Raw genomic sequence first — 14,319 nt, forward strand, 5'->3', positions numbered from 1 at the left:
ACTTCTGCCTTGAAGGCGAGATTCCTGGGATCAAACCTGAGTCAGGTATTTTAAAACTTATAGAACTGTTTGGTACAATTGTAAATATATGTTATAAATGCATTGGTTGAGACTGCAAGCCGTTGCCAGACACATGGGACCTTACCTTACAAGGTTTGTCCTAATGTGGTAAATCACCGTTTGTAAATGACCAAGTTGCTCATTGCAGCTGATTCTGAGACTGAGAGTTCTGTGGATCTTTGTAGGAAGGTGTGCTGAATTTTGTATAGAGGGCAGGATTATCCTGTGGGAAAAGGTGAAGTTACAGCACCAAAAGTAATACTTTATTAATTTGCTTGCAAATGTGCTCTTTTGGGAGTGAATTTTAAGTTAATTACCATATCTTAGAGGGAGCACTCCCCCTGGTCTCATTGTCATATGACTGAATAGTTAAGTACAGTGTTGAACATTTAGCATTCATATTTTAATAAAGACTGATGACTGTAACAGAACTGAGATATTCTTGAGTATAGTACAAAGCACCAATCAAATGCTTTTTGATGGGTCAGTATTAAAATGTATTATTATAGTACATTCCATTTATTAAAGCATGAATGTTTCAATATGAAATGCAAATAACATTACATAGATACTCCTGGTCTGTGGGTAATAACTCTAGGTAACTGATTTGTGTCTGCCAGTAGGTCACATGAACAAAATTACTTTTTTCCCATTATGAACTGCTCTTTTTAATTTTTTTTTTAAAAGATGCTAGAAAAAATAAAAAATGTGTGACTTTTTGGCAAACTTTTGTTAAGTGTGGAAAAATCACTCCCAGGTCACTTATGAGACCTGTACGACTGAAAGCTGCACCCAACCCATGATGCTTGTAAATTGCTCACATTTTCACACATTTTACTCCCTACAATTAAAAAATAAAAAAAAATGGAACAGTTCTGAGAAGTGTATACAGATGAAATGGACGGGAAACAGGCAACTTTGATAATGTGGCGTTTTAGAAGAGCTTAGCTTTGGAGAGATCTATAAGTTGTTGAGTACTTTTGCTGCACCACATGAACATTTGCCATGGCTATGCCTGCTGAGAACCCTTGTCTGACTGCCTGTACAGGTAAACTTTGAATTTCTGGTGTCTTGTTTGTAGTCCAGTCAGGAAGGCTCCACATCCTGCTCAGAGTTTGAGTTGATCTCCACTCCGTTTGCCTCAGACATGCTGTACACCAGCTCAGTGAGTGGCTACATGTTTAAACACTTGGGGTTTGCTTCGTCTTCTCTGTAGCTACAGCTTGCATTTTTAATGCAGCTTTCCTGTTGTTCCTCTCAGTTTGTGTTGTGTATCCTTAAATGAAGTATAAATATTAATGTACACGTGAATGCAGTGTATAGTATACGATATCTTGTTATGAGAGCCAGGGGACAAGGCATTAGGCACTAATGTGACAGGGTGTTCAAACAGCCCTTTTACAAAGCAGTTTGAGCACTCAGCAGGGTGTCTAGATTTCATTTTTTGTTATCTGTCCAATATGAGAACAGCTGGAAAGAGAGAGTTTGATTTATGGCACTGATTTCCTCTCCACCAATCCAAATCCGATAGCTGGCCAACTGAATTTAGAATGGTTGTTGTGTACATGCATATGATACTTCATTCAAGACAGTGTAAATACTTGGTGTCTTCTCTTCTGTGTTACACTTTAATACATGCTTTTTTACAGTTTATATTTTGTGTGGTTTGATGATAATGGGTGATTGTTGCATGCACGCACTTCTCTCAGTGTAATATATAAGTGGTTGTTTATGCAGAGTGGAATGTGGGAAAGTTATGACAAAATTCATGGACTGGGATGCCAGTTTTGCACAATCCTGTCATTTGAGAAATATATTTATTAGTTCCCTTCTGCAAAGGGGAATGTAGGTTTTTACCTAGTCTTTCAGTTTGGCATGAGTTAGTTTTCTGGACTAGTTTTCAAAACAGCTCATCATATGGAGTTTAAACTTGGTATATGGCTTCAATATTGATAAAAAATAATTAACGTTCAAGTTACAGACTGCTTGAGTTTACAATAAAATGATTTTATCTTTTTCCAATTTTGTTCTGTTTGTGGAAGTATTTTTTTCAAAATGATTCATAGTGAAAGGAAACTTTATTCATTTTCCACACAAAGTTTTGTCCGCTTTGGACTTTGGAGAATGACCCAGATTTGCTCACCGTCTAAAAGAATGGCAAGTTTGAAAATTACAGGCTTCGTGGGCCTAATGGTTTATTGACCGTCATGCCCATAAAGAAAAGATACTTGTTTCTGCCTCACTTTGCACTCAGCACTGAGAAGATATTACTTCATTGGCAGCAGCACGTTGTCACACAAGTCACTGTATATGTACATACACCTAATACATGTAACTCCTCCTCGTCATGCATGTATGTGTGAAAAATTGTTAAGTACGATGTAAAACACCAAGCATACCTGTAGATATGTTTACAAATTACAATTCTACATTGAGTTTCTGTCTGTCTCCTACAAAAATTCTGTTGTAGACATTTTCAAAACAATTAATTTTTCAGTATTTAAACTTTGTATGTGGCTTAACCGAAACAAATTAAAGACTAAGTTCAAACTTTGGGCCATCAGATCATTGTGGTCAATTATGGCTATTTTTGGCCTGTTGTGAACTTTTCAGTTCTCTTCTTTCATATGACATAAGGATTTATAATGAATCTGGCTGCTTTAGATCAGATTGTTTTCTAGTGTAGATTAGCATTGCCTTGTAATAAAAATAATGACTGGCATTGGGCTGTCACATATATAATTGCTTATATTATGGTATTTGCAGGTGAGGTTTGGGGTAAAAATTAATTGGCTTTTAAACTAACTTTGTTTACATTTTACAGTGTAACTTGTATGTATTTGAGTATGCATATTTTCTGTTATATGTGAATATGTTCTTGTACTCTTTTTCTGGTCTTTCATTTTACACAGTTATTTTTTTCTTCTTCTGCTTTTTTTCTTTTTTTAGCCACAAAGCATATATCTGTCTCATCTGCACATTTTTTGTATCATTGTTTCATTTTCAACCATGATCGTGTTATCAGAGTTGTGTCTTCTGTCAGAAATCTAATCATGCTAATGGGATTATAGATGCGAATCCAGCTGTCTCTGATTTGGCTGTAGCTTTAAGTCAGGATATTTGTCAGGTACCCAGCAATGTGTGGTTGATAACCCCACCCACATTGCAGTACAGGATTATATATTTGAGCATACAGTATAATACCCAAAACAAATAAATGAATAAACTATTCATCTTAGAACGAATTATAAAGTGTATTTTTCCAGTTATTTGATTACAATAATTATTTCAAATGGTGCAAGAAGTTGAAATATTCTCATGAGTAAACAGCAAGCTTCAAAATGTACACCAAAGGAAGGGAATCAAAAGATAATGTGGAAACACCTCATTTTTGTTGAAAATTTACGAAAATGTCCCATCCCAGAAAACAGTTTAACATTATTTTGTGTTTGTTATTTGCAGAAGATGTATGAATCCCAGATTGTGATATTTGGGGAGATTTGCAATGAGAAGGGCTTGGACATACAGAACTACCAGTGTAAAGGCTGCTCCAGGCCTATTGGATTAAGTGAGTGTTTCTGGCTGTAAACCTGTCAGCAGGTTCAAACACCAGCCAGATTGTTATTTTTTTGCTAGATTTTTGGACTGATATACGTTTCCCAGTAAGGTATGGTACAGATCTTCAAATAGGTACATGTACATGACAGTTTTTCTTCAGTGTTTTATTTAAACGATGGTGGCCAGCATTAACGTGGGAGGAAACCAGGCAGAGCCTGGGGTCAACCCAAGAACATCAGAAAACCTTCCCATGTACAACAGGAGACAAAGCCAGCATGAGCTAGACTTTAACTCAAAATGATCGCATTGTTGAGAGGCTCTTAGGTCATTGCACCGTGCTGGTTCACTAAGCACCTGGACCTTGGTGTACATTTAGTGCATGCATTTCCATACATAGACATATCATTGATGTCAGGCAAGTGCCAACCCTCACAGAAATGTTACGCTGATTGTTTTTGCAGTTTATGGGAACCCGAGAGTGTGCACATTTGATGGAGGCTACTACTGTTATGAATGTCATGAAAACGAAGAGTATTACATCCCATCTAGGATCGTCTTTAACTGGGACTTCAGGAAACACAAAGGTCAGTCTGGGGTCACTTGTACATGTATGTTTTCCCTAGACGACAAAGCCTGTTTGGCTTTAAATCATTGGATTTGTCAGGCACCTGGTGAAGAATGCTGGATTAATATCTACACATGTAGTTAATACATAAAAATCATGTTTCCTTTATTGTTTATTGACAGATCTCTAGAAGACAGAACATTTTAATTAAGTCAATTAATACATACATGCAAATGGGCTTTTAAGGTCTAGCCAAGAAATTAACTCTGCCCTTGTGCATATTTTCTGGTTCATTGATTACCATATTTGTGCTGGACATATTTGGACTGTTATATGGGACACAGCTCTGGTGTCATGTGGCATGTATTTCTTAAACTCACGCAAATTGTGCAAGATAATCGGAAGTGATGCATTTGTCAGACTATTATATTGGGTATGATATGGCATACATGTAGCATTATCAAACTTACACAGAACCTATGTGTCCGAGTGGTCTAAGGAGCTTGCCTGACAATTGCTGTAGCCTCCTCCCAATGAGGTCAAGGCTAGAATCCAGCTCCCTGGCTTTAAGTGGCCTATCTCAGTGAAGCTTTCCAAGGAGTGTGAGTTCCCTCCAGTCTCTGTCAGGCATATCCTCGCACCATAAACTGCTGGCTGCTGTCATAATAGCTAAGATACTGCTTGGTAACGAAGTAATCATCAGGAACAGAGTGGTACAGGTTGTAACCTCCCTCTGTTAATTTCCTAGCCATGCATTTGTCCATTTTGTCATTGGATCCATACCTCTAGGAAATGTCTTTTTGCTCTAATTGTTTCCTTTGCATCTGATGCAGGTTGTGCATTTTCACATAAATACACTCAGTCTTGTAAGATTTCCTTATGAGAAGTTGGTTTATTGAGTTGCACATACCAAACATGTCAGAGGAAATGATCTGTGACCATTTGGGTCTGTTTTCACCACTCTTCCAGGTAACTGCGGGAGTAGTATTTGTTGCCTTTTTCTTTTAATTCCAGTGGCAAAGAAAAATCGTGTGTTTCTTCAGGAGATGGAAGAACACCCATTGCTAGATCTGGAAGCGCTGAACCCTAAGATTTATGATCATGTCAATGAGATGAACGATGTGAAGGTATGGATCTGAGCTCAGGGCATGTTTCCGACAAAAACATCTGAAAACATGTCAACGAATTACTTAAACTAAAGTGTAGAGTTTGAAGCAAGTACTGTTCATCACTTTGTAACTGTGTGCAACAAGTTATATCTTAGTATGTTTATGCTCAGAGATTATACTGATAGGTTCTCTGTAGCAGAATAATGAAGATAAAATAGTGAAATGAGTACATGCCATGTTTCAGCTTCTCCGCCAGCAGCTGTGCTATGTCAAGTCTTACTTATTCACCTGTAAACAGTCTGTGGCTGAGGACCTACGGAAGAGCGTATGGCCTAAGGAATATCTATATGATCATCTTCATATTTACTCACTCAGTGTAAGTAAAATGTCACCTTAGTATGGGTTAAGGCACATGTGCATGGCCTGTTTCATCAGTACCTACTGAATGTGAGTAAAACGTGACATGGTGTTCAGAAATGTAGCTTAAGTATAATTGAAAAGGTACTGTAATATGAAGAGTATAGTTTTAAGGAAAACAAACAAAGATATACCAAAAAAAGTCTTTAAAAAATGGCCTTTTTGAGGCATATTTTATGTTTTTTAATAATTTCTCCATTTTATGCATATTTTCCATTGGTGGTTGTGAGTATTTGAAAGTTCCTTCGTTGATTAACATACTAAGAACACAGACCAGCTTAGTGCCCCTAAATTTCTCCTGACAAAGTTGTTTTGACAGCTATTACCATTGATGTTACCACAGCATTACACATAATTTCCAGGCTGACCGTTGGGGCCGGAGGAAAAGTCTAGTTTAAAGCCACTTTTAGGCCCAAAGGAGAAAGCTGAGAAGCTTTTTGGTTCTGTTAAATCTTAGTCACATCCTAAACTGCAGATTATTATTAAAGGAATAAGAACCAAGTGTTTCATGCATCCTTTAAGTGTTGGTAATATTCATTGAATAATGGATATTAAAGAGATTTTAGATTGTTGTTCAGTGGCAAGACGCTGCTTTTTCATAGCATGTGTACATGTATTCAAAAGGTTTTCCTAAAAGTGTGCAGTTGGTAGTAATGTTCCCTGATTATGTTTGGCAGTGACCTCTGTATTGTAACATATATCAGGTGGGCCTGAAAATATGATAACCCTCTAAAATTTGCATTTATTCAAATTGTTTGGAATGTAAGACTTTGATTTCATGCACATCAAAGGGATATTAAATACCTTTCATGACAACCTCAGCATCGTAAATGTAGAAGCTGTATTTTTCACTTCAAAAGGTGGTCAGACATAGGCGTGACAGGAGCACAGCATCCCATACGCTTCAGTGCAACTTTGACAATTCCTAGCTGTTTAAATAATATTTCACCCATTATGGTGAAATTTTCATGAATATTCATTAAATATAAATGTGTGTGAAGTATCACAGTTTTATGCTTGAAACATTTTTGAATAACTGAATATTTAACGAAGGATAGTATTTTCTCTAGCGTATCTATTAAACGTGCATGTTGCTGGATGATAGTAGTGTACACATATGTTTTTGTCTACAGATCGATAGGGTCCAACTTGAGACAGGTTTCATACATGTATTTTAATATCAAAATCTTGATTTAATTTCAGTAAAATAGTTAAGTTCGATAAAATTATCTTCACTGGACTATGCAACCTGAATATTGAAACATACAGCAGTGTGGCAACATTGTTTTCCTAGTTTGGCACAGACCAAACAAAATCAAGGGTTTTTTTTTTTTCTACTATACATAGTTTTACATTCCAAGTTTAAAATATCTGAATAAATTCTATGGTTGATGCAACACAGGCTTGTAGTACTTTGTTAGAATCTGTTGTATGAATGTAGCTTCCACTAAATTAGATTGGTTGCTGTCTTGTGTAGGAACTATTAAATTCTCAGGTTGAAAAAGTAGAGTATTTTGTGAAACGCTAATTGTAACAAAATGTCGTACCATGGACGAGAACGCTGGAAGTGCACTGTGCACTGGACGTGTCTGCTTGTCTTCTCCATTCACTACTACATACATGTACTACATCAGTAACTCAGGAACCTCCCACCAACGTGGTTGTGCTGAGTTCAAGTCCAGCTCATGCTGGCCTCCTTTCTCCCACCATGACGGTCATATAAGTGAAATATTCTCGAGTACGGCGTAAAACACCAATCAAATAAATAAATACATACTATATAGTTTACTGGTAAGCTGGCACTAAGGGATCTCATCAACATGGTTCTTTTTCCTGATTTATTTCAGGACCTTCTCCAAGTGATGTCTGGTCAGCTCGCTCAGAACTTACGAAAACTTGTCAGATTTGCCACAAAGCACATCTACGAGTGTCGATTGTGCAGCCAGAAGGGATTTATCTGTGAGATATGTAACAGTCCCCAGGTGATCTATGCATTTGAGACAGACACCACTGAAAGGGTAAGAGTAGGCCTACAGTAGGAGCTGGACTCGTGAAGCTTTCAATGTTTGATCTGGTACAGGGTCAGTTTGTCACTATCTGCAGCACTCTTCAGTGTTTGATCTGGTACAGGGTCAGTTTGTCACTATCTGCAGCACTCTTCAGTGTTTGATCTGGTACAGGGTCAGTTTGTCACTATCTGCAGCACTCTTGCTGGCTTGTTTGACTAAGACATTGGTCAGAGACTCCCCATTGTTTTTTATTCAGCACTCATTTTATGGTAATTGGGTATGTTTAATTGGAGCATTGGAACCCTTTGCTCCACTTGTTGTTCTTGAATTTCCTTGCTCCAATTCGGTTTGTCCCTCTTCCTTGACCTTACCATGAATCAAATAAATAAACAATTCATCTGATCCTTTTCTCAGTATTTTGCATTGCTTTCTTGTTTTACCTTTCTCTTTGTTTTATTTTACATGTGCATGTATACGAATTGTCCTGATACACATGTACTTATGTACATTACAGCTCTTGTTACCTGTACCTGGGTTGAGTCATACTACTAAAGACCTTAAAAATGGTACTTTGTGCTGCTTGGCTTGGTGCTCAGCACTGAGAGGTTAGAGCAAGAAAACAGGACTGGTTGGCCCAGTGTCAGTATAATTTGACTGGGTGGGATGTCATGTCCAGTGATACTTCAGTGGCCGCAGTGCTTTGGCGACTGGCCATGCCACAGGAAGACACAGTACACGTATATAACATGTAGACACACCTACTGACTCCTGGTAATACAGCTGAAAAATTGTTAAGTATGGCGTAAAACCCCAAGGATTCAATCATTAATTCCTTTTACCTGTATGCTAGTCATTTGCTTCTTCTACCTTGTGTACATGTTGCTCCTCTGTTTGCCCTAGTCCATTTTGCTTCTCTGTTTGCCCTAGTCAATTTTGCTACCCTGTTTTGCTACAGCTGAAAAATTGTTAAGTATGGCGTAAAACCCCAAGGATTCATTCATTAATTCCTTTTACCTGTATGCTGGTCATTTGCTTCTTCTACCTTGTGTACATGTTGCTCCTCTGTTTGCCCTAGTCCATTTTGCTCCTCTGTTTGCCCTAGTCAATTTTGCTACCCTGTTTGCCCTAGTCCATTTTGCCCCTCTGTTTGCGAATAGTCTATTTTGCTCCTCTGTTTGCCCTAGTCCATTTTGTTTCTCTGTTTGCCCTAGTCCATTTTGCTCCTCTGTTTGCCCTAGTCCATTTTGCCACCCTGTTTGCCCTAGTCCATTTTGCCCTTCTGTTTGCCAATAGTCCATTTTGCTCCTCTGTTTGCCCAAGTCCATTTTGCTCCTCTGTTTGCCTCTAGTCCATGTTGCTCCTCTGTTTGCCTCTAGTCCATGTTGTTTCTCAGTTTGCCTCTAGTCCATTTTGTTTCTCAGTTTGCCTCTAGTCCATTTTGTTCCTCTGTTTGCTTAGTCCATTTTGTTTCTCAGTTTGCCTCTAGTCCATTTTGTTTCTCTGTTTGCCCTGGTCCGTTTTGCCACCCTGTTTGCCCTAGTCCATTTTGTTCCTCTGTTTGCCTCTAGTCCATTTTGTTCTTCTGTTTGCCCTAGTCCACTCCGTTTCCCTCTAGTCCATTTTGTTCATCTGTTTGCCCTAGTCCATTTTGCTCCTCTGTTTACCTCTAGTCCATTTGGCTCCTCTGTTTGCCCTAGTCCATTTTGTTCCTTTGTTTGCCCTAGTCCATTTGGCTCCTCTGTTTGCCCTACTCCATTTTGTTCATCTGTTTGCTCTAGTCCATTTTGTTCCTCTGTTTGCCCTAGTCCATTTTGCCACCCTGTTTGCCCTAGTCCATTTTGTTCATCTGTTTGCTCTAGTCCATTTTGCTCTTCTGTTTGCCCTAGTCCATTTTGTTCCTCTGTTTGCCCTAGTCCATTTTGCCACCCTGTTTGCCCTAGTCCATTTTGTTCATATGTTTGCTCTAGTCCATTTTGCTCCTCTGTTTGCCCTAGTCCATTTTGCTCCTCTGTTTGCCTTTAGTCCATTTTGCTCCTCTGTTTGCCCTAGCCCATTTTGCTCCTCTGTTTGCCCTAGTCCATTTTGCTCATGGACATCCATGAAGTTATGTGTACATGTAGCTGAAACAGATTTGACCATGTTGTATTGTTGTGTTAGCAGTGTGAGCGGTGTAAAGCTGTCTACCATGGGAGTTGTCTGGCACAAGTGAAGAACTGTCCCAAGTGTCAGCGGCGGATGCTGCGACATTCCAGTATGGGAGAGGAGGTAGCCACACCAGATTCTGATTATGCCATTCATCCAGATGACCAGTTATAGCATAGATCATTCAACTGATACATCAGCAGGCATGGAGTGTCTGTTCTTCACTGTTGCTATTTCTGATTTTGTACCTGTTTTGCAAACAATTAAGAGCTGTGATTCTCAGTGATGAGCGGGGTAGTGAGTCTTTTCTGGGCTGGCAAGACCTAAGCATTTAAATAGTCAAATGAAAATGATTTGAGTTGTTCATTGGCACCGTTTGTTCTCAGATTTGACAGATGTGATACTAACTTGTACATATGTACGTGCAGTTTACTGCCGAGGTTTACTTCCTCCCATTTTTAGGTGTAGGATACATGTTTCTACCACACTGACTAACGTCTTTGCTGTCCTCAAGTTTGGAGCAAAAAGCACTGATTTTGATGGGTTCAGGAAGTATAGTGAATGCGTTTTTGCTCTTGTGTGTGAATAATGTATACAGTTTTTTGGGGTAGGGGTTTGGGGCTTGCTGCTACTACTTTAATTTCATCAGTCTACCGATATATATGGGTAGTTTGATGCCACAATATGCCCTCCATTTTGACCCTCTCTTTACATGACATCTATTTGGTGTAGGACAGGGCATGTGCTTTATCTTCAGTTGTGCACAAGTCTACCTTGTGATGTACAGCTGTCAGAGGTAATTGTCCTGTGAAGTGGCCATCAGTATTGGACAGCCGCTTCATAACAGTGTGCTACCAGAGTTGTCCAGCACTGTTAAGGCTGGGCACATTACCAAATTATCATGGCACTCCTCAAACTTGTGTGGGCACCTTTCTGTAAAGACAAGGACTTAATTCACATAAAATGTGCAATAGACTATACACACATAGAAGGAAAAGGGAGGTGGTGATTTAAATTTGGTTGCTTGTAACACTGAAGATCAATGTGAATACAGACAAGTGTGCATCAAGCGGCAGTATCAGGGACAGGAAAAACCTAGTTGAATAAACGGGCAAAAGATGTGAGAGTATGAGGGGAAAATATGTATATTGAAATGGAATGGTTGTGATCTGAGCTATTGGTACAAGAGCACTGTTCATCTCCATGCAGGGGTGATTTGTAAACAGTGTACATATTTATTTATATACGGTATGTACATATGTGTAAGAAACAAATATAACTGTACACTTAAATAAATTTACATGTGTCATGTATTATTTTTTTGTGTTTTTTTCCATCCATTGCTACTTAATTATTGGAGGTAATTTGTAATATGTGTTGGCACTTGTTCAAACCATTGACTAATATAACACAATCTGTCAGACTAGCTTTATAGTCTTAACAGAAAAGAGACCCCTTGGTGGAATTCCTTATTAATGCATAGGCCTACATGGCAAAAATGTAGATGTAATCCTATAAACTTGTCCCCATGTACACAGCTACGGAAAAACAAGGAGGGGCCTGCATAGTGCAGCGTTATGACCCAGGAGCCTCTTACCAATGTGGTCGCTGTGAGTTCAAGTCCAGGTTATGCTGGCTTCCTCCCTGGCCGTACGTGGGAAGGCCTTCCAGCAACCTAAGGATGGTCGTGGGTGTCCCCCAGAGCTGTGCCGGGTTTCCTCCCACCGTAATGCTGGCCGTCCTTGTAAAAGTGAAATATTCTTGAGAACAGCGTAAAACACCTATCAAATAAATAAATATATGAAAACAAGGAACATTAAATTACATTAAACACCTAATGCAAACAATTCCCCCATGAATCACTGAAACGTTGAATTTCAGGTGGAGTTTCACTGTATTGTAACTTTCATGAGATGTCAGGCGAAACAATCTCAAAATCCCTGTTAAACCGTTTATTCTGGAAAGGCAATTTCATGGTCACAGTTCTATAGAGAATTCTTTCTTTAGAAAGTAAAATTTTCTGAGACACAACAGTTCCAGCTGAAGTGAAGGTCGTCTCACCGGAATCTGTACTTCCGTGCAGAGTAGTTCCCCCTGAGCAAAAATGTCCTTCAGAGAGAGTTTTCCAATGAACTGCTGCTATATTGATTTCTTGTAGTAGGTTTATGTGCATCGCTTCTCGACAGTGTCTACAAAGCTAACAGCGCTTTATACCATTTCATGGATGGAATTAGAATTGCAAGACAACACGAAAGGAACAGTTCTGCCAAGGGACAGATTGTCTATAAATGTGACCGCACCTGAAAGTCGAGAGGTCAGATAACTCTTTCCCGTGATACAGGAGTACGTTGGCCACTGTGTTCACAGAAAGGGAGCCGGAAATGCGTGGGATACACAAAAGCACATAACTATTTATGCCTGTGCACCAACTAAAGACTTTGGTGACAGTCTAGCCCAACATGCCTCATCCTCCGGTCACTCTCCAGGTTGCTTTTCTTGCCTTAGGCCTTCTGTTACAGTGCCACAGTTCGCCGCTACACAACTCAGCCGCATATAGTGGATCTCCTGTGAAAGCATAAACCTCTACAATTATGCCGCAGACTTGACTTGTTGTTAAATAAGGTCTGGTATTAAGGAGTGTAGTTAACCCGTGTGGCTTTGGCGTAATGCACCGCTGATTTTCGTCCACAAGCTCTTGAGAAATGTTACCTTGAAGTATCAAGCTAAAATGTCTCGTGTCGTGAAGTTTTGAAGGCGACGGCGTTTGATTTGAAATCACTATTGGGAGAAGTTATACACCGCTTATCACTCCGGGTGGTTGATAGATTTAGGTTCTATCGTTGAGACTGGGAGGTACGTTTATTAAAGGGGATCTCCCAGGGTGGTACCAATATGTGAAATTTTTGGCCTTGGCTCATGGACTATTCGTGGTTATTGATATGTGCTGCCAAAGGGAAATACAATATGAAAGAGAGACCTTACATTATTAGCTTTTCCAAACCCGGTCACATCAACAACACTTATTCCGTCTCCTATTATTTACAATTAAGAGACATCCACCTATCCCGCCTCACAGGATTGTGAAATTCGCATACGAGACCATGTAGCATGGGACATAGAATCACCGTACCGGCATTTAAAACTTCCCTAATGTCATATATCTACAAACCTCTGTCCTATATATCTACTTTACACCGTGTCTTCGTTTATGCTAAACACAGTACAACAATGAAAATTAAAAATAATCCTGATAAAACAGCAAATACACATATACGTATAGAAACCCCTTAAATTGACCTAATTATTGGCTAAGAAAATACATGGACAAGGGTGCAAATCGCTTTCTGTTTATGATATGTATAAAGTTCTGAAGCACCCTCCATATGCGTTTTTTTTCAAATTTTAGAATTTAAAAAAAATATAATACGTTTTTGGGCAAAACGTGTTTCATTATGAAATCAAGACTTGAGTGCAGAAATGCATAAGCTTATCGAAATGATTAGGCCTATTTGGAGGAATATTCACTTCCCTGCAACACACAACGACGCTTTAGCAAGAGATACACAGCTTAGGCCTAGACTGTGTAAGAACAGAAAATGTAGGAAAATATACTGGTCCATAGTCTTTTATGGATTTATTTATTCGATCATGAGCCAACTGCCCGCCTAGCGACTCACCTTCTTTGTTCATGGTTAATTCCAGACCGTTTTTAGAAGTATACAGACTATATTCATGTGGGATAATCAGTTCAAATATTGCACGGTGAAAAATGATCTCTTAAGCCGACAGTTTAATTACAAAGACGGATCAATATGCAGAGTGTAGAATGTGTGCATATAACAAAGGCCGGGGCTTGTGTGCTTTTTTCCCACTGAACTTCGTGGCAGAATTGTATTACACTGCATTCGGGAACCCGACGGGTCTATGAAAACCCAGTTATTAAAAACGCTTTTCTTCCCGTAGAGCACTCAGCTTTACAATTTTGTCTGTTGATCATCTAAGACATGTAGACAGTTCTGTGTATTAGATAGCACGTGAATGCTGGCCACCGTCGTATAAGTGAAATATTCTTGAGTATGGCGTAAAACATCAATAAAATAAATAATTAAAACTAGCATGCCTAGCAGGTTTGCAAACAACGGAAAAGTTTGCCCGATATGCACCAAATGTTTTCGAACAAAACCCATCGAAGTTGGTGGCAATCGTAACAGTACGGTATGTGGGCCCTTGATGGATTATAATCTATGTCTTTTAGAGAGTTGCCTATATTCAGCTGTCTGGAAAATCAGTCATACTCTGTACCAAAATTGCATATAGTTAGTGACACGTAACAACACAAACTCTACACATAAATATCTTGAAGTTCATATTCTTGCAAAGAAAATCAAATTAGAATACTTCTTCCAATTCATAATGTTAGACTTCATAAGCTTAGTTTCAATACCGGTACCAAGAACTC

The 14,319-nt window shown here is 39.0% G+C and overlaps 1 protein-coding gene across 1 annotated transcript in view; it reads left to right on the forward strand.

The window, feature by feature from the left end:
• The window catches only part of LOC135475013 (uncharacterized), a 28,941-nt gene extending 17,802 nt beyond the window's left edge, over positions 1–11,139 (forward strand). Inside the window, 7 exon segments of the mRNA XM_064754741.1 lie at positions 1,142–1,225; positions 3,523–3,628; positions 4,080–4,202; positions 5,198–5,310; positions 5,537–5,668; positions 7,557–7,727; positions 9,879–11,139. Coding sequence (XP_064610811.1) covers positions 1,142–1,225; positions 3,523–3,628; positions 4,080–4,202; positions 5,198–5,310; positions 5,537–5,668; positions 7,557–7,727; positions 9,879–10,034 — 885 coding nt within the window. The 3' untranslated portion in view covers positions 10,035–11,139.
• The last annotated feature ends 3,180 nt before the right edge of the window (positions 11,140–14,319 follow it).

The sequence above is a fragment of the Liolophura sinensis genome, chromosome 9, assembly GCF_032854445.1.
Source record: "Liolophura sinensis isolate JHLJ2023 chromosome 9, CUHK_Ljap_v2, whole genome shotgun sequence".
In the NCBI taxonomy this organism is placed as follows: Eukaryota; Metazoa; Mollusca; class Polyplacophora; order Chitonida; family Chitonidae; genus Liolophura; species Liolophura sinensis.